We start from the raw sequence: 19586 nt of genomic DNA on the forward strand, positions 1-19586 counted from the left end.
CCACACTTTTGAAAAACGTTGTGATATTTTTTAAAATTTTTATTGATATTGTAAATTTCTATAGATTTGCCAAAAACTATTTTCCACGTCCACAAGCTGCACAAAAATCTCAACAATTTTTAAGTTTTCCCAATTTCTACCGATATTCCAGAAAATTTTGAAAATTCTCGTTTGCACTTTTATTAGCTGAGTAACGGGTATCTGATAGTCGAGGAACTGGACTATAGCATTCTATCTTGTTTTGATTTCAAATCAAGGAGTAAACATGGGAAAATAAATAAGTTCTAGAAAAGTAATTTAAACTTGAAAAAATTCCAGAACCATATTTTAAAACAACAAAAAATATATAAAATCCATTGCTCCCCGATTTGGACATCTCTATTAACCGTAGCTATCGCAGCGGACGATAGCTATCGAAACGCAACGCAAACGAATTGAACAACAACCCTGCTCTTTTTCTTTTGGACCCGTAGAACCACATGTCTGGTAACCGATTTTGATTTTCGTTTCGGCGGTATAATGCTCCAATTAATTGATTAATTGTGGTTAATTGACAAGACCAGTGAACGGCGAAAGTACGGTGCAACCAACAACTCAGCGAGTGTGTGCGCAATTGCGAAAAAAACGCGATAAATAATATTCGTAACGTTCTGTCCACCAGCGCGTGAGTGAGTGCGAGCGAGAGGCAGCTATTCGAGGAGCGTAGCAGTGCGAAAGTGTGTGTGCGAGGAAACCCGCAAAAGCAAAAGCAAGCAACAATAACAACACACGCACGCACACACACACTCGTGTACGTATTCACACGCGGAGCGGAAAGTGCGTAGTGAACATACGAAACATACGAAACAAGAAGTGGGAGAGATAGCGGAATAAAATATAATTCTGGTTTCCATTTCATTTTCTGGTGCGTATTCAAATCAATCTGATCCTTTGCTTGTGTGTGTGACCGCGTGCATCTTTTGGAAATTCGAGGCGAGCTGCAGTCGAAATCAGCTGTTTTTAAAGCCCCGACCAGGGCGGCACTAACAACACTGCAGGCCGTTAGCCGAGTGCATTTGATATTGCATAATATTGGTTGTGGGGAAAACAGGGTTATTGTCGCATGCCACAACTAATGTTTAAACAAAATTGTAGCTATAAACGTAGTTTATTTTATCTGCCCCTACTTCCTTTTGATTTCCTGTCGTAGCCCAGTTACGTTCGACGCAAAGCCATTACGTTACACTCCAGCCTGGCAAGTGGACAGCGCGCTTTGCGGCAGCCCTGGTCGCTTAGCGTTGTGTTGCTGCTTCCTCTTCCTCTTGTGTGGGGCAAAAATCTAACCTCACTTCTTCTTCTTCTTTGGAACACTGCTGTGTGTGGCTGCTGCATAATAATATAATACCTCTCGATTCACGATTGGTCGTGCCTCGCAACGGATTTTCTCCGCTACCCCAAACTGCAGTATATAATCGTGTAAAATCCGTGGCAGTAAATTCAATTCGCCGAGCAGCGTGACAGCTGAGGAAAATCGAGAAAACGGCCGCTGGGAGAGGCTTTTCCTTTCCGATGGCCAGTTCCTAAAAAATCACCGCACTCCTCGGGAGGCTTTTCTGCAGTCCCACAAAAATATTAAGTCCCATTGCGAAATCCCCCAAGTTCAAAGTGCAGTGTATGTGCGTGTGTGTGTGTTGTAACAGTTGCATTAAGTAAATAAATAGTATTGCAGGAGGGGCGAACTTGAGATTAATCGCAGTAATTGGGCAACAAACACCTCGAGTTCGCCCATCTCGCAATCTAGTTGGAAAATCCTGGTAGGCACAGTAAAGCTCGGCTTAATGGACTTTCCGATGTTCCAGTGAAGGTGTTTTAGTTTTCATTCCTTTTTAATTGCGTTTTAATCTCTTCGTAGGTTTTAGTGTAATTTCAAAAGTATTTTTCTCTACAGATAGAGCTATAAAAACTATATATTGACTTGAGTCTCTCAACTACCTTAAAAGTTTAAGTTGCTGCAAAGTATTATATCAGTATTGACCGCAGAATTGCCCTGAATAGTTGAATATGTAAATGACCTAATACAGTCAAGCTTAGCTATAGCAACTTTGCTTTTCACAGTTTTAAAATGACGTAATTGCAGTATTTCTCATGGATTTTCCCTTTATGTCCAACAAACAGGCTGGAATATACATAATGCTTACGTTACACTTGAGTTGCACTGTAAAAAACTAACCGCATCCCTCTCTTGCCAACACTTTCAGTTCGCAAGCCGATCTCTCGAGCCACCGCATCCCGTTGAGCCGGCAAGGAAGCAGCCAAGAGTTTCCCCGACCCGACAACGAGGATCAGCCGCTGACGAAGCCGGAGCAGGAGCAGCGAGTGTGCTGCCCACTCTGGAGAGGAAACCGGAGTCGCAGAAACCGCAGGAGTAGCAGCCGCAAGCGAGGAGCATGTCCAGCAAGGAGGAGACGCCATCCACGGGAGGTGCCGCTCCTGTGGCCACCGTCGCTGCTTCGGGCAGCGCCACCACTTCCTACGCCAATGTGGTGCAGAACTTGGACACCAAGAAGTCCGCCACCAGCACCACCAGCGCCACCGTGGACAACAAAGAGAACCAGCCCAATCTGAAGAGCTTCAAGTCGTGGAGCGAGGAAGCCGCCGCCGCCGAGGCAGCCGGTGAAGCCCCACTCGTCGGCAGTGTTAGCTTAGCCCAGACGGGTGAGAAGCGTGCCGCCGCCTCCGGTGGTGATAACACTGCCGAGAATTCATCGGAATTGGACGACAACAACGACTTTGTGCCGGTACTATCGCATCACCGCCGCGATCGCAAAAAGGCGCGCAAGGAGAAGCCGCGCGATCAACAACCGGCCGGAGGACGTGGCGATGGTCAGAAATCCCAGCAGGCTGGTGGCCGTCGCATCCTCGGAACCACCGACACCGATCGCAAGCCAGTGCGCCCCCGTGCTCCGCGCGGCGGTAGTCCCCGCAAATCGGCAACCGGCGCTGCTGGCGCCGCCGGATCCAATGCCGGAGCCGTGACCTCCGCTGCTCCAGCTGGACAGAGAGTACACAAGGATCGCAAGGACACCTCGCCCAGCGCCAGCATCGAGGGAGCCGGGAGCAGCGGCAACGAGGCCAAGTCCGGCGACGGGGATCAGCAGGCGGGAGAGAAGGGGGCCGCTGGCGCAGCTCCGCCTCCCAAGCGATTCATTGCCGCCCCACCGCCCAAGGTCAACGCATGGAAGGTGAGTGATTGAAAGATTGATACGCTCATCTTTAAGTGATTTATTGTATCTATTGATGTATCTCGGATATTAGGGCTTAATTAGAGCTATTCAGACATCGATTAGTAAGCTGAGCAGAGTGTGTTCTTTGGAGTCTCATAATCGGAAGTCTTAATATATTCCGAAAGCCAGAAGTTAAGGTAGTGCACTGGAATAGAATCAGGCATATTTGCATTGGCAAAAACTAGTATCTTTGCAAATGCAAAGCTCCGTTAAAATATAATCTATTCAAAAGCCAATGCAAATATTGCTAAACTAATGTTAAAGACCATTTTTTATGGCTTCTCAGAAGTGCAAGTTATAAGTTATACTTAAGAAACCTACGAAAATCTAGCTATGTAAGCCGTGCACAAATATGAACAGTAATCAGTAAAATCACGGAAAATGCAATATATATCAGCTATAGTATGCGAGTATCCACTGTAAGTAGCGCGATAAGGCAGTTTCTTAGGGAACCCCAATTGAAGTTCACATTCTTTGTTGTTACTCTTTTTTCGGTTTCCCCTTCATTTTGTTTTGTCCAAATTGCGTCTTAAAAATGATGGAAAACATGACCATGCATGTGTGGTCACTGTGTATGTGTGTGTGTGTGGTTGTTGGTAAACAAATGTGCGTAGAATGGCGGAGGCGAAGAGAGGGAGCAAAGCGGGCGGCCGATAAAGCAGAGTGCGAGGCGAGGCAACAACAAGCACACGCGGTGCAATGGAAACACGTTTTCTGCTTTTTGTTGTGCTGTGCTTTTTCATGTCCTTATCACCGTTATCCGTTATGCGAATGCATCGATAAAAAAAAAAACGGATTACGATGGCGAAATTGTATCTCACGGATACACAGCGGCAGGTTGCATAATGTCTGGCAAGCAGTTGGTCATCAAAAGCAAAACAAAATCGAGAGAAACAAACTGGCAATTGTGTTTATTTCTATTTATTCTTGCCTGTTTCTTATTACGCAATGTCAGCGCGAATTGCCGCCGGTATTCCGTCGTTTGTTTGCTGCTTGCCTTTCTAAAAAAAAGGTGTTCTTTTTGGCAAAAACAAAAACATGCTCGCTTAGCTGGGACTACAGTGAAGCCTTTAGAGCGCACACGCAATTCTATTTTCTACATTTTATGAGCAATGCTTTTTCCACTTTTCAAGTTCAGACTGTAAACTTATTTTGCCATACACCCATTTAATTTGTTTTGTTTGTTGCTACGTTGAAGCCGAAATCCCATTTTTTTGTTTTCCATTTGTTTTGTTTTATTTTCCGTGTGTATCCATAATGGCACATCTGTTTTCAGTGTCGCAACGAACGAGAGAAAAAGTTAAATATTTCACAACTAAAAATAAATGTCAAGGTCAGCCGCTTGTCGTTTATCTATTCCGTCAGGCGGCCGCCTCCCACCGCCCACTTTATCCCCCGCAAACACGACGAAAGCAGGCGCAAAGGGAGAGCCGAATAAACAGAGGGCGAAAGCAGAAACAGTCACGCAAACACAAAAGACAAAAAGGCGTGGCTAATTTTCTTTCTGTGGAAAAGGCTGAAAGCCAAAAGTTTACACGTCCAAAGCTGATAACTCAACTAACTTGTCGTCAAGCGGCAGTTTGAAATTCGCTCTGCTTTCGAAAGCGTTTTGAGCCACTTGAAATGAATATGCAAACATCTCGCTCACTTTTGACATTCTCGCCTTATGCAAATCGTACTAATCCGGAAGTTAGAACCTGAAACTAACAAAATCAAAGAACCTAAACAAAATCAAAGGCTCTTAGGAAATACAAGATTTACTTTGATTTCTAAAGAATAGTAATTTGAGGTTGGGCCAGAACTATGTACATATATGCATTTGTAGATGAATCTAGTCTCCTGGTCGCTAATCACTGTCATTAGTGTGTTTATAATGATAATTGTTCAGCCAGAAATTGTTCAGCCATTTCCATCACTTGAATTCGTTTTAAACAACTACTGCATTTGGATTGTATGCATATCGTTGTGAAATTAAACTCGGAATGATTCACATTTGGCAAGCGTTGCTAATTCGATTTTCCGGATGCGATCTAATTGCATTTGTGGCTGAAAATATGCATCAAAATTGGTTTAAATGCTTAAATAAGCATGCGCCGTATTAAAAGTTATAAATTTATAGGGTTACTTGAAATCAATATTTGCAAAATAACCATGGCTATTTACTTAGCAACAATATATTTACCAAATCTAATAGTATTACTGTTTTAAATTTACAATATGTTAAGCTTGTTAGGACTTTATGGTTTTATTAAATGTCACTTTAAAGTTTTTACTTACTAGGTGAATTATTGATAAATATGAAAAAAAAAAGCTTTTATTACATTTTTGTTCACGCTTTAAGCGAGTTAGCGCAAGGCCAAAAAAAGAATGGTTTAAATTTGGTTATCATTGATTCTTGTTTTTTGAGCCCGAACTGCGACGCCGACGCTGGCAGAGCTGCAGCTGCGCAGCGGCAGCGTTGCAGAGCAGCAATTCAAATTTGTGTTTCCGTCTATTTTTCCACGCCAGTCAGTTGCCGTTGACGTGTTTTCTGGAATAGTTCGCGGCTGGGAAAACTTGGCGAACTCCCACTATTTTTTCTCTTTTTTTTCCGATATTAGAATGTGCGATCGGAACGGGAAATCGGAAATTCAAAAGTTGGAAACGTAAACAGCTGGAACGGCACGTGTTACCGAACTCACCACGTGGTGAAATGGCCGGTTCGTTGCTGTTGCGAGACGCTTAAGCAGAACAACTAACCAAAATTAGAATAATGTACACATATACAGCTGGAAGGCAGTAAATCGCGTGTGCCGCCGACGTGGAAGCTAAAACTCGATATACTTGTTGATATTTCAACGCCTCGCTTATCGCGCTCTCGCTTCCTCCCAGTAACGTTGCTGTGCGCTACGTAACGTAGGGCTACGTATTCGCAGAGAGTGATAAGGAACCGCACTCTCTCAAGCGCTCTCTCTATCTCTTTCATCGGCGGAACAAAACAAAACAAGAATAATGAACATGAAAACGAAAGTAAATATGCACTCATCTTAACAACTTAATTAAAAAACAGACCGTGGGCTCAAATTTAGAAACAAAATGTGTCACCCAGTACATCCGCTATAAAGGTTTTATTTACAAAAATAGAACTTAGCTGGAATTAAATAGCCAAGCTCGAGCTTAAATAACTTTCAATATACTAGTTCCACAACAACCACCCTTCACTGCTGTAATTATAAGCCCATTAAAAGTCAATGATCAGCGATATTTGCCTTGTATTTATGGTTGCCCCATGAGCTAAACAGCCATTGTAACACAATGTTCTATTTTTAGGCATTCAGTTGCAACCGGCGATTAATAACATTAATTTGTCTCAATTACGTTGACGTTTCATTGTGGGTAGTATCTTTTTTCCCCCCTTTCGTCGCATATCACATTGCAGTACTATTCAAACTGAAGCGAAATGTGAATTTCAGTCTTTGTAAGCCTCTTATCAGAGTATCGAATTAGTTGTAAGTTGTACTTTTCCATTCACGCTGTACTCAGGAAAATCCCAAGATGCAATCACACTCGTATTCATTTCCCATTATTACCCAGGTTGCTGTCATCTTTGTTGTTGATATCGATGGATACACACAGTATTTGCCTTTATTATCAGTTTTTATTCGTTCCTTTTTATTTTCTTGCGCTTCCTAGTTCTTTGTGCTTGCGATAAATATTTTCCCTTGTCGTCAAGAGAAAATGCAAAATATTGGCCTATAAATGCACTTTACAGTATATATGCACATTTGCGAGGATCATGCCCCTGTGTTAATTAAATTTAATTTTATAAGGCAATTTTAAGTTTCATTTAAATTTATAAGATAATTTTATGTACACATAACAGGCATTTTCCCAGACCAACTACTATGGTTTATTGCATAACCAATCAATGAAGTAATTTGATTTCTCAGCAGTTTTGTAATACCTCCAATACCTTCTTCTATTATTCAATCAATTGAAGTACTACAAATGTCTCGAAAGTTTTAAGATACGATGATGTGCTTCAGAATCTATTGGATAACCTTTGGTAGTATATTAAGTAATTTCCGCTCACTTTTGATTGCTGCCTTTAATCTCTTATTTATTTTGTTTGTAGAGAAGCGCAACCTCAGTTCTTTGCCATTTATATACCTGTTGATCCTTGAGCAATTATTTGCACCACTAATTATTTGCGCAACAATTTCGAACTTTCGCAGTTTCTAGAAGACACAATATGAAAAGTAGAGTTAAGGTCACAGCGCAAACTGTTTTCCAATCACTTTATGTAAGTTCTATTCAGTTACTCAAGCTACTGATAGAAGTAATCTGTGAAATTTACTCATTATAATATATTTAGGCTATACTGATACGTGACTGATTATAAAACCATGAGGTGACGGAGACTACCTCAAATATTTAATCGGAAATTATAGAAAACCCTAGGGACGACGTCTGTTTTACTTTCACAACTAAATGTGGAATATAGAATTTAAACAAGATTCTTGTGCATATTTGTTCTTGGCTTGTTTACCTCCCTGTGGGGACCTCGATAAGACTTATGTTCCTAAACCATCTACGCATTTGTAAAGTTTCTCCGCTCACTCGAACGTAAACAACTTTTCGCACACACCCCCTATAAACTTGGAGTGTTATCATCGGTATTTGTGCGATGAGTGTCGATGGAGTTCATCGGGATCCAAACTACCCGACTTTGGCGCTCTACTAGGCTCACTTCATATGGCAATCGGCTTCTAGTTTAATCGCTTAATTTAATCACGAATGAAGCTATAAATAGAAAAAGAAAAACGCATAGTAGTCATTAAACTGTTTGCGTTTAAAGCTGGGCGACCTTTTTCCTACCCATGAATTGTAGGGTATGCTGTAGTTTTAAGATAGCATGTCGTTTTGTATATTTGGCTAAACTTTTGTATCTTGTAGCTATGAAATATTTCAATAAATTGATTCTTATCCTATGGGTTATGAAGAGAATGTGTATTATAATACCTGCGTATCTTTTAGTCTATATAACATCTAGAGATTTCAGCACTATCAGGTTTCTTTGTGTGTTGGTAAATTTATTACTATTCGTGTAAACTGAGCTGATTGTCGGTACTTGTTCTCCATATGAATACTTTGTTTTTTGTTGCTCGCGTAACTTTTTTCCATCTTTTTGCTAGCCACTCGATTGGCTGAGCACGTTTTCTGGTTTTATTTTGGATTTTTTTTACAATATTTTTACATAATATCTTGCGGCCGGCATTATTGACTGGTTTTTGCATTCTGCTCGTATTTTTCAATTTGCTAAGACGCAGAAAGAACAGACCCGTCGACCGACTCGCAACCTCAAAAAGGGGTATATATACTATATCTCAACCCCGATCCCGCCTGCACTATAACCTCAAACTGATTGCGAGCCATTCGGTTCGGTTGTTGACTTAGAGAACGAGAACCGCTGAATGTGGGTCTTTTTGCACGTTTACCCGGCTCCTCTCGGTCATTGTTTGGCATTATTTGTACTTCTCTTTGTCGTACTTTTGTGCGATTTCAGTTGCTATCGTGCCAGACCGATTCTAATGCCATTTAAAATAGTAATTTCGCACTGCAGGCGCCTCAGTTGTCTTTCAGCGATCGCTCGATGTGGTGCACCTACGCAGATCCCAGAGATATAGTATACTTTTAAAGTGGTGTTTTCTTAATGGCAAAAAACTGAAAAACGCTGGATACTTGAAGCTCTTTTTAAAGGCAAGTTCAAGTTTATAGTGCTGTATGCAAAAGTGAATTAAAATGGCACAATTCTCTATGAATCACTTGTGCACAGGCATTCATTTCGATCGCTTTTTATACTATGATTGACCTTGAACCACCCATCCTAATGCATGTATAATCTTTGCTTGAAATAGCTTACCTATGGGTATTATAGTATTCGAAATTGAATGACAAACAGCCAAGTACGTCAGCAATTATGTGGGGGTTCAAAATGTCCAAAAGTGATAAGAGCCATGCTTGAGTAAATATAGTATTGGAAACATGTGCATGACAAGTGGCACACGATAATCTTAAGTTTGTGGCAAAGTGATTCCTATAGGTATGCATAATGGAAAATTACAAATTTTTATAGTTACCTCATGACTCATAGGAATGTCCTTATTGTGCGCAAAATGACAAGTCCTTGTGACTCATGTCCCTGCAATTGGGTGGAGTCATGGTTTTTATGCGTATTTTTCATAAAAATATTCGAAATGAAAGTTGTTTGCAATTGTGAATAGTTTATTGGCACACATGATGCATTTATCCTTGGAAATTGAGATGAATACGTGATCAACTGCATGGAAATTGTTTAAATATTTTTAGCATAAGCGTGACACAATCGCTTACACTAAAAGAAAGTGTTTAACTATGTATGTATATTAACACGTATGGTAAAAGATGGAAAACTAATTATTATATCGATAACGAACGATATAATTTATTATGAACATAACTTCAAGGAGAGTGAAATCATTTGTCATGTCTTATAGGAAGCCATAAAGGTTTTCTGATATTATATATTGGTTGATAATGTTTTAAGGTCAGAACTTTATCGTTGAAGCCTGAACAATTTTGTTTGTCACTTCAGCAGCAATTTTCAAATGTATCTTTTTTTATGCACTTTTATCTTTGTGTAATATTTTTTATTTAAGCATATAGGCTTATTAAAGCATAAACAAGATTTTCTCTCTCTTTTCTTAATCCGCTCTCTTTGTTTTGAAGTTTTTCCACCACGTTTCTCCATTTTCGGATCTCCTTCGGATGGCCTACGTGCCGAAACTCACATGTTGTTTTGTTTTGCCTCTTTTTTTATGCTCGGTTACTGTTACATCGTGTGCGAGAGAGATGGCCAATGTTTATGTTTTTAATTGTTAGGTTTTTGTTTGTTTGGAGATATGCGTATCACTTGTTTTCGATCAATGATCGATCCGTTGTGGGTGTGTGAACTTTAATGCGGATCAAAACAACATTTGTAGAAAAGGCGTACGAAAACAAAACGATAAAATAAACGCACGTACGCACACTGAACGAAAACCTGTATCCATCGCATACACAAAATTATTCAGATACTGACACAGGGTGCCCTGCGCTCACTCTCTCGCCGGCAAAACTCTCCCTCTCCGGCTCTCCGCTTCCTCCTCTCTCACGCATCCATGAACCGGCGCATCGGCTGTTTTCTGTTTTGTTTTTGGTTTGAATCTGAGGCCACAGTGGGGCTGCTTCAGATGGAACCTTTCTCATATCTTACATTTAAACTTCTGAACCAGGAGTCATTTGATTGTCTTCATCTATTTCATAAACTCTGCAAAAATTTATCGTATGCTACCGATTTAACTGAGATAGGTTCTTGGGGTACCATTTTCAGTACAAGCGGCAGTAGATGGTTCACTGTATCCTCTTTTATGTTGCGCTGTAAAACCAGTTGTTGTTGCTGTGCTTTATGCCCAGGCCTCCGCCTTTGTTGTTGTGCCATCTACTTCGTCGTTTTTGCTCACGTAGCCAACGCGTGGACAGCGAAAAGTGGAAAGAGAGCGGCAGCGAAGAGAGCGGCTGAGGGAGAGGGCGAGTGAGAAAGGGCAGCGACGGAGGCATATTCGAATCGAAAAACTGTCGCTATCGCACAGAACTCATCCAACGTTTCGAGAGAACGGACGTACCGCACCAGTCGCTCGGAACTAACAGGCAATTGTTTAAACAAAGCCAGAGGCCCAATAAAAATAATAGCGCCAGCAACAACAACTGTGCCACTTGCTAGTTTAGCAAAAGTGTTGTATGAAAAGTAAAACAAACAACGATAAGAGAAAAGCCCGCAGTGACAACTGATTAGAAGTGAACCAAGGTGAACAAAAGTTCTTGCCCAAAACGAGGTAATTTTCCAGTGGCCAGATCGAGAAATTAGCCGCTCTCCAAATGACATATGTACATACATATATACGCGCTATAGAGTCTATATAAAAGTCAGCCACCCTCGTCGCGAACTAAATCTGGGTTAGGGGCCCTGCGCATAGGGAGTGGAGCTGGAGTTGCATTGATTTTTACCCGTTTTCGGTGCTACCGACTCTGCGAAGTGTTACTCACATTCTTGAATTCCATTCTGGTACTTTCACAGATATCGGCCAAACAATCCGGCAGCCCAAAGGCTGGAACTTCTCCATTGGACAAACGTGTTTTGCAACCCAAGGCACAGCAGCAGCAACAAACTAAACAGACTGCCAGCCAAAGCAACAACGCACAGAACACCGCCAGCAACAAAAAGACACAGCAGCCACAACAACCTCAACAGGGAGCAACAACAACCACACAGACAACAACAGCAGCAGCAGTCGCAGCAAGCACATCAGCAGCAGCAACATCATCCGCAGCAGCAGAAGTAGCAGCAGCAACAACTGAAACCGCAACAACAACAACAACTGGTGAGTGCTCCTTGGAGGAAAACTTTGCGTACTTAACTCAATTGATCTCAAGTGAACTGGGGAAACGACACTATAGATATTACTACCAGTTGTGAGTCAAAAAATTAAGTGCTTGTAGTAATAGTTTATGAAAAGCAATCTATTTTTATTATGCTGAATTTTCATAAAATACTAACATGATGCGAATACCTTACTAGTTCAACAACCCCCAGGAATTCTCAACCATACTATCACATAATCATCGCGCAAGAATTTTTAAGATTTAGTACAATGTTCTCTATCTAGTTTTGTGTCAAGGCAATTTCCCCAGTAATGTTTAGAAATAAAGTTCATTTGTGTATTTCTTTAAATCCCTATATATTTATATATATTATATACCCCCTGCGGACTTGTTTTGACGCAAGAGAAGGATGAGAGAACCTGGACCAGACCACCATCACCATGTGACTGCTCTGGTTCTCGTTCTCTGCCGCACTTGCTCACGTGGCTCTCGCTCTTCGGCTCCCCGGCTCTCCGATTCTCCGGCTCTCTGTTGACCCGATGCTCCGAGAGAAGGTGTCGGTTTGTGGCGACGCATATGCCGCGACATGGCCTGATTTCTTATTTTTAAAACACCGTTCTTGTACTACGATATGCTCAGCCCAGAACTGCTTGTTTCATTACAGTTGATGCCAGTCAGGCGGATGCTCTTGCCAAAGTCGTGGTAAAGGACAAAAAGAAGGTCAATCAAAAGGTGGGTACCTAACTTTAGCCAACGATATGGTATCTTACACTGTCTCATATAAATGTATCATTGAAATAAGCGTCGAATTGAAACTAAATAATCATACATTTCAATGGCACCTTTTTGATATGGGCTTTGTTTTCTTAAGATGCCCATTCATTCACACACAACATTCTAAACAGCAAAACCATCTCTTTCAGGCCAGCGACTTTAGCAACGTTGGTGACTGGCCGACGCTTATTGGCGGAACTTCTGGCAGTGGCAAAGCCACCAGCAACGAACCCAAGCGCAACCCAACGAAAAAACAGCAGCCAGCCAAAACAGCAGCAGCAGTAGCAGCCAGCAGCAGCAATACCACTTCAAGTGAAGTTGCCACAGAGTCTAACGTCGCACCCACAACCAGCAGCAGCAACAGCAATCCCAGCAGCAGCAGCACTAGCAACAGCCAAGCCACAACTGCACCTGTTGCCAGCACGAGTCATGATGCCAAAGCCCAGCGAGACGCTGAGCCAGCGGCCAATTCTGCTGCAGGAGCTACTGGCACCGCTGCCGGGCCTGCCCTCACCAAGAAGATACCCAAGCACAAGTGGCGTCCGCTGCCCATCGATCTGGCTAAGTCCAGTCGCCCCAAGCCGATTGGCGGCCGGCCAAATCGGCGCTTCAGCGACGATGGTGCCGACCAGCGCCGTCCGCCGCGCGTCTACTACGACCGTCAGCCAGGTGCTGGAGGAGCGGGAGGCGAGTCGCGGCATCCACACGCTGGCCGGCATCCGTACGGGTCACGCCCAGCGACTTCTACGTCCGAGCGCGTGGATTCCTGGCGTAGCAGCAGCAGCACCACCACCGCAGCGCTCGATGAGCAGCGCTCTGGAGCAGCGGGTGGTGCCGGGTCAGCGGGAGCGGGAGCTGGTTCAGCCACGCGCGGGCCGCGTCGCTACCGGACGCCGTACCGTGGCGGGCGGCAAGGCCGGGGCGGATTCTCCCGACAGGGACCAGGTCGCCCGACTCATCGCATACCACGCCATTTGCTAGCTTCGGGCGAGTATGCCAACTATCTGCCGGCGGACGCCGCCGGCGCCGACTCGCAGTCCTCGTATGTGCTCATGGGCACCCACTACTTTGGCAACGTGCCCGCCGCCTACATCGAAATGGACGCCAACAGCGTCAAGGAGGCCATCAAGAAGCAAGTGTAAGTATATATGGATACATTTCGCCTAATGCCTTTTGCTGGAAAATATTAGAAAAGTCGATTTATGTATAACATGTTAAGAACTCGGCACATTTAATTTTTAATTATTAGATATATTTAAAAACTTAACTCTGCAGCTAAAGGCATTATATATGTTGTTTCTAAGACCTCTTTGTTGACTCCCAAATTCTCTCCATTTGCCCTCCCCCAATAGTGAATACTATTTCAGCGTCGATAATCTTACCGGCGACTTCTTTTTGCGCCGTAAAATGGACCCCGAGGGCTATATACCAGTTACCCTGATCGCCTCGTTCCATCGCGTTCTCGCACTGACCACCGATGTGGCTGTGATCGTGAACGCCATCAAGGAATCGGATAAACTGGAGCTCTTCGAGGGCTACAAGGTGCGCACCAAGACGACACCGACAACCTGGCCTATCACGGATGTCCCGGAGGTCACCGAAGGGGAACAGAAAGCTATCGGCACACTGGAGCAGGAGCAGTTGGAGCCGAATGATGGCCAGGAGAAACTGGAGGAGCAGACTGAGGTCGGTTCGCCGCCACCCATTCTCACATCGGCGATGGCCACAAAGCCGCTGAGCAGCATTCCGCCGCCGCCGGTGCCACGGAACTCCCAGAGTCTGGTGCCGAAAATGTTGCAGGATAAGCAACAGTCGAGATCCTCGACCATTGCGGCTCTAAACTCTGTGAATGCAATCAGTGCGCTGACCCATCAAGTGGAGGGTGGTGCCGCTGAGCTGGCTGGACATTTGAGTGGACTGGCTGAGAGTGTGAAGCCCAAGTCGACATCGACGCCGGACAAGAGAACTGCTGCTTCAGCGGGCAATGGAGCTGGGTCAGCAGCTGCTTTGGTGGCGGAGCCGGAGGGCATGTGGAAAGAGGTAAAGAGACGCTCCAAAACAAATGCTATCAAAGAAAACGCTACTACACCACCACAACAACAACAGCCACCGCTTTCACAAACGCTCAACAACAATAACGATAATGTCAAAACGAACAACACCTCGTCCAAGTCCAAGTCCTCGTCCAACAACGTCCCATCCAACGCCTCATCATCAGCCACTGTGTGTGTAACCACGAACAATGCTTCCTCAGCCACCAAAGCAATCACCAAAACCACAACCACCTCCACCGCTACCACTACCACCACGAACAACAACATTAAATCTGGCAATGCTGCTTACTCCAAAACCCACTCCAAATCCTCATCCAAAACAGCTGCTCCGCCATCCGCTCAGTGCCATGCCGAAAAGGAAGAACTAGACTTCCAGTTTGACGAGGAGCTAATGGACCCCCTACCCCCCGGAACCGGACGCATCAACAACTTCACTGAAAACTTCTCCGACGACGATGAGTCCGATTACGAGTTTGCCGATCGCGACATCAACAAGCTGCTGATTGTGGCCCAAGTGGGTCGCGCACCCAAACACGAGGGCTACGACCGCACCGCTGACTTTACGTCGCGCACGAAAATCACCCAGGATCTGGAGAACATCATCAACGATGGTCTGGTCAACTACGAAGAGGATCTATGGACCACCACCAATGTGGTGGCCGATTACAAGACTGTCAATGTAATTTCCCAGGCGGACTTTGAAAAACTGGCCGTTGGTCGAAGCAAATCAGTGTTGCCGCCACAGGTGGTGCCACCACCGCCACCATTTGAGATAGATCTTGATGAAACCCTGGTGGGTGACACCACTCTCAACTCTACGCTAAACAACACCCTCAAGTCCCGACGTGCCCGCTTCTATGCTGCTCCCAACTCGCACTCGATTGATCCCCGAACGCCAAGGAAGAGGAAACTCCGTCACACCGCCAATCCGCCAGTGGAGGCCCACGTCGGTTGGCTGCTCGACACCGTGGAGCACCGTCCCCGCACTACCTCGATGGGTTCGTCGGCGGGCACATCACCCACCGCCTCTTCGTACGGATCGTTTGGATCGTCGGTGCCACAGTCGCTGCCCGTATTCCAGCATCCATCACATGCTCTTCTTAAGGAGAACAACTTCACCCAACAGGCCTACCACAAGTACCATTCGCGCTGCCTCAAGGAACGCCGGCGCTTGGGTTATGGTCAGTCGCAGGAGATGAACACTCTGTATCGCTTCTGGTCGTTCTTCCTGCGCGAGAACTTCAACAGGAGCATGTACAACGAGTTCCGGTCGTTGGCGCTGGAGGATGCATGCAATGGTTTCCGCTACGGTCTTGAGTGCCTCTTCCGGTTCTTCTCGTACGGCTTGGAGAAGAAGTTCAGACCAAATGTCTATCAGGATTTCCAGGACGAGACGGTTGCCGATTATGAAACAGGTAAGAATTGATTGGTAAATTCAAAAAAGTAAAAAACATTAAACTTGACTTTAAACTTACTAATTTTACACATTTTCACCAGGTCAATTGTACGGCCTCGAGAAGTTCTGGGCTTTCCTGAAATACTACAAGAACGGTGAGAAGTTGGAGGTGCAGCCCAAGCTGGCCGAGTACCTGAAGAGCTTCAAGAACATCGAGGACTTCCGCGTGGTGGAGCCGGAGATCAACGAGATGCTGCAAGGAGTGGGCAGCCTGAATCCAGGCCGCCAACTCAACCGCCACCGCAGTGTGTCGGAGAGCGATGGCACAGCTGTAGTTGCAGCGGGCGGACGGCGCCTCAACACAACCATCACCAACCGCAGCGACTATGTGGGCAGGTTGCTGCAGCAACAGCACCAGCAACAGCAGCAGCAGCAGCAGCATCAACAGTATCAGCAGGGATACGGCGGCTACAATCAGCAGCAAAACCGCAGACGCACAGGCTCCTTCGGCAGCAGCACAGTGCGCATTCGCAGCGGCTCCCTGGGCAACAAGCCCCAGGTGGCCAATCGCAATCAGGGATCACAGCATGAGTTGCGACGCGGCGGCAGCAATTCTGGCCTGGCGCCACACAAGCGACAGCAGCAGCAACAGAAGCCAAAGCCCGGAGCAGGATCACAGACAAACTCGGCACGTGCCACCACATCAGCGGCAGCTGCATCAGCAGCCGCTTCAGCAGCTACATCAACATCAGCGGCAACGGCAGCAGCGACGCCAGCGGTAACGGTATCGGGGTCATCCTCGTCGCAGAAGTAGTTACACGATAATGCAGAGACACTTTTTGGATTAGGCTTAAGTTAATATCTACGACTTAGTTTTCAGGGGGCATTCGCATTTGATGGCTCCACACTCTTTTGTTTATTCATTCTTATTATTCTTTTGTAGTATTCGAGTCAAGCGTAAAGTGGGAACAGTCGTTAGCGTTTAGCATAATTAAGTGAAATTTTTGAAATTTGTTTATTGCAATTTGCCTAGAGCGCGTTGGTTTAGTAGTTACGATTCTAAATGTTTGTTTCTCGCATACCCTCGACAAAAAACTATAACAATGGTTGCTTACGAAATGCTCAATGCTTACACAAAACACACACACACACCATTTTACACACAGCGGGGTCAGTCTGCTTTGTACCAGTGCCAACCAGCCATGATCTTGAAAAATAACGAAACGATTGCCCTTATATTTTTTTGTTCTGTTGATTATTCTCCTTATTTTTAATGCGATGCAAAAATCCAGGCAAAGATTTTCCTAATTAGAGCAGCGTTAATAGTTGACGTAATGCCATGAACTGTTGTACTATACGATTAAAGTTAAAGCTAATAACCATAACGATAACGATATAACCTATGCATATATTACCTAACGAAAACTGAAAGCCAATCAATCGAAATTGATACACAACCAACAAAACAAAAACCAAATGATCTTAATGCAAATCAATTTTGTAAATTACAAAAGAACATATATATATACATTTATATATATAAAAATACATTATAACTTTATATGCAAAGGTACACTGAAGCCATGAAAACGCGTACATAAGAATATGATTACTAACTATAATTATGATTATTTTTTGTGTGTGTGACCTTAGCGCAAATGTAAAATGTATTTGTTTAAGAGGCAGCGAGATCTTGTAATCCTTAAACCCAATTGAGGCAAGCGGGGCTCAAGTGCCAGCGAATTTTAGTTATTTAAGCATTTACCACAAGCCAGTCCAGCGCAATCGCAATCGCCAGCGGAATAGGAATAGGAATCCGACTTGGACTCGTGTCCACTGCTTCCCTTGTCGCACTGCACTGCCCCCAGTCTATATCAATCCAATCTATCGAATTGGTTAACCCCAGAAAACCTCAACACCCCGCCAAGCATTTAGAAGCATGTCAAACCATTTATTTTTTTTACCTTTAGTTATTGCACTTGTTAACTTTTAATTCGAGAAAGCTACGACTACAGAAAAAGCTATAAAAACACAAAAAAAAAATTAAAATCAAACAAAATTTGTCAAGTCCAAAAAAAGTTTAAAACTTTAAAAAACGAAAAGGAAAAACATGCAAACGAAAAAAAAAACATTCAGAAATAATGAAGTTTGTTTCGCATAGTGAATAGACCTAATCTTAAACATATGTGAGAAATCAAACCTAAGCTTAATACGGATAATAACTATATACATATATCTGCATATATCCAAACACATATAGAGAGACTTTAAAGCGTGACTGCAGTTTGAAAATACCATAACTAAATAAGAGGCAAACGGTGAAGTTGCAGATGCACCCCACAGTCGAGCAGTTTGCAAAACTCTCCCAAGGTCCTTCAGCTCCTCGAATTTGCTTCGCTCATCTAGCCTAAGCAAGCATACACACAACACACAATACACAACACACACCACAAACTACAAAGCACACAAATACGAAAAGTGCAAAGAACGTTTCATTAAATATTATTTCGTAATCATTAGATATCTGTAAATATATTTCCCAGCTTCTTTTTAAAATGTCGCCTTATCAATTGAAACAATTTTATCCACACATGAACACAATCACATCCATATTGGCCAGACGCTTCTGTATCTGTATGAGCTTAACGATCCGATCTATCAATATTATAGATATAATAAAATGAGAGAGATGTCCGACGACAATTCAATCGGCTGTTGCGTAATTATACATAGTTCTGCCACAACCATTTTGTTTTTCACATGAAGTGTTGACTTTAGTTTATGATAACACACACACACAACCACACATTGATCACTGACTTTTATGTGCCCTTTAAGTTTGCAACTTTTATATGAATAATTTAAATTTAACTACGAATATGATGCGATACACACACACAGACCTACAAAATGAACATAATGGAAACTCTATTAAAAGTAATTTTGTAAGCTACTTAAATATGGAAAATGCGAGAGGAAAACTAAGCAAAACGAAAGGAATGATTATTGTGAAAAACGTGATAGTTTAAACCATAAAGAGTAATATTTACTACTATTATTATATTAATAATTAATTATACGATGCATATATATGGATATGTATGTGTAGAACGGAAACCACAAAAATTTCTAAACTAACGTGAACAAAAAAAGTAAAAAATTTTTTTAAAATTTCCAACACAAAAAAATGTTAAAAACAATGAGTAGAAAAACTAAAACAAAAAAATGAATAAAAAAAAAACTTGAAAAAAACCAATATATCTTCGTTTCACATTAATGCTGCTGCGTTGGAATAATTACATTCTGTATAACGATGGTTATTGAGTTGCTCTAGCATTTCCCTGCTTTTTAGTATGGCAAACTTTCCCACTTGAGGCAGAACTGCCTTTTCACTTCAATTGACACAACAAAAGGACTCGCAGCACGCCCAATCGATTGGCCCTTTGAGTAATTAACCCTTTCGAGTGTGCGTGCCATATTTCACCCGGCGACAAAATGCAGGCGGGGGCTCCACTACGAACATCATCCCGTGCAGCAGCTGTGATCTCCATCCCCGACACATGTTGTTGGCTTTGCCGAGCACTGGGTGTCACAGATTAACGCCTTACTTGAATTATGGCCTGGCTCCTGGCTGCCGACTCCAGAGCAAACTACTCCGCA

General features: G+C 43.4%; 1 protein-coding gene across 4 annotated transcripts; it reads left to right on the top strand.

Moving 5' to 3' along the window:
* Positions 1 to 377: 377 nt before the first annotated feature.
* LOC6554271 (la-related protein 1) lies at positions 378 to 18481 on the top strand. 4 transcript variants are annotated; one of them, XM_015153723.2, is made up of 7 exons: positions 378 to 904; positions 2238 to 3221; positions 11398 to 11701; positions 12367 to 12434; positions 12626 to 13614; positions 13829 to 15945; positions 16028 to 18481. In XM_015153723.2, exons 2-7 carry the CDS (start codon positions 2427 to 2429, stop codon positions 16738 to 16740), a joined length of 4986 nt encoding a protein of 1661 aa, XP_015009209.1. In that variant the 5' UTR covers positions 378 to 904; positions 2238 to 2426; the 3' UTR covers positions 16741 to 18481. The 4 variants fall into 4 exon arrangements, 3 of the variants coding, with proteins under 3 accessions (XP_015009209.1, XP_015009210.1, XP_026831806.1); XM_015153724.2 differs by lacking the exon at positions 378 to 904 and adding an exon at positions 1263 to 1651; XM_026976005.1 differs by lacking the exons at positions 378 to 904; positions 2238 to 3221 and adding an exon at positions 5755 to 6272.
* Positions 18482 to 19586: the final 1105 nt, after the last annotated feature.

The sequence above is a fragment of the Drosophila erecta genome, unplaced genomic scaffold, assembly GCF_003286155.1.
Source record: "Drosophila erecta strain 14021-0224.00,06,07 unplaced genomic scaffold, DereRS2 tig00000000-arrow-pilon, whole genome shotgun sequence".
NCBI lineage: Eukaryota > Metazoa > Arthropoda > Insecta > Diptera > Drosophilidae > Drosophila > Drosophila erecta.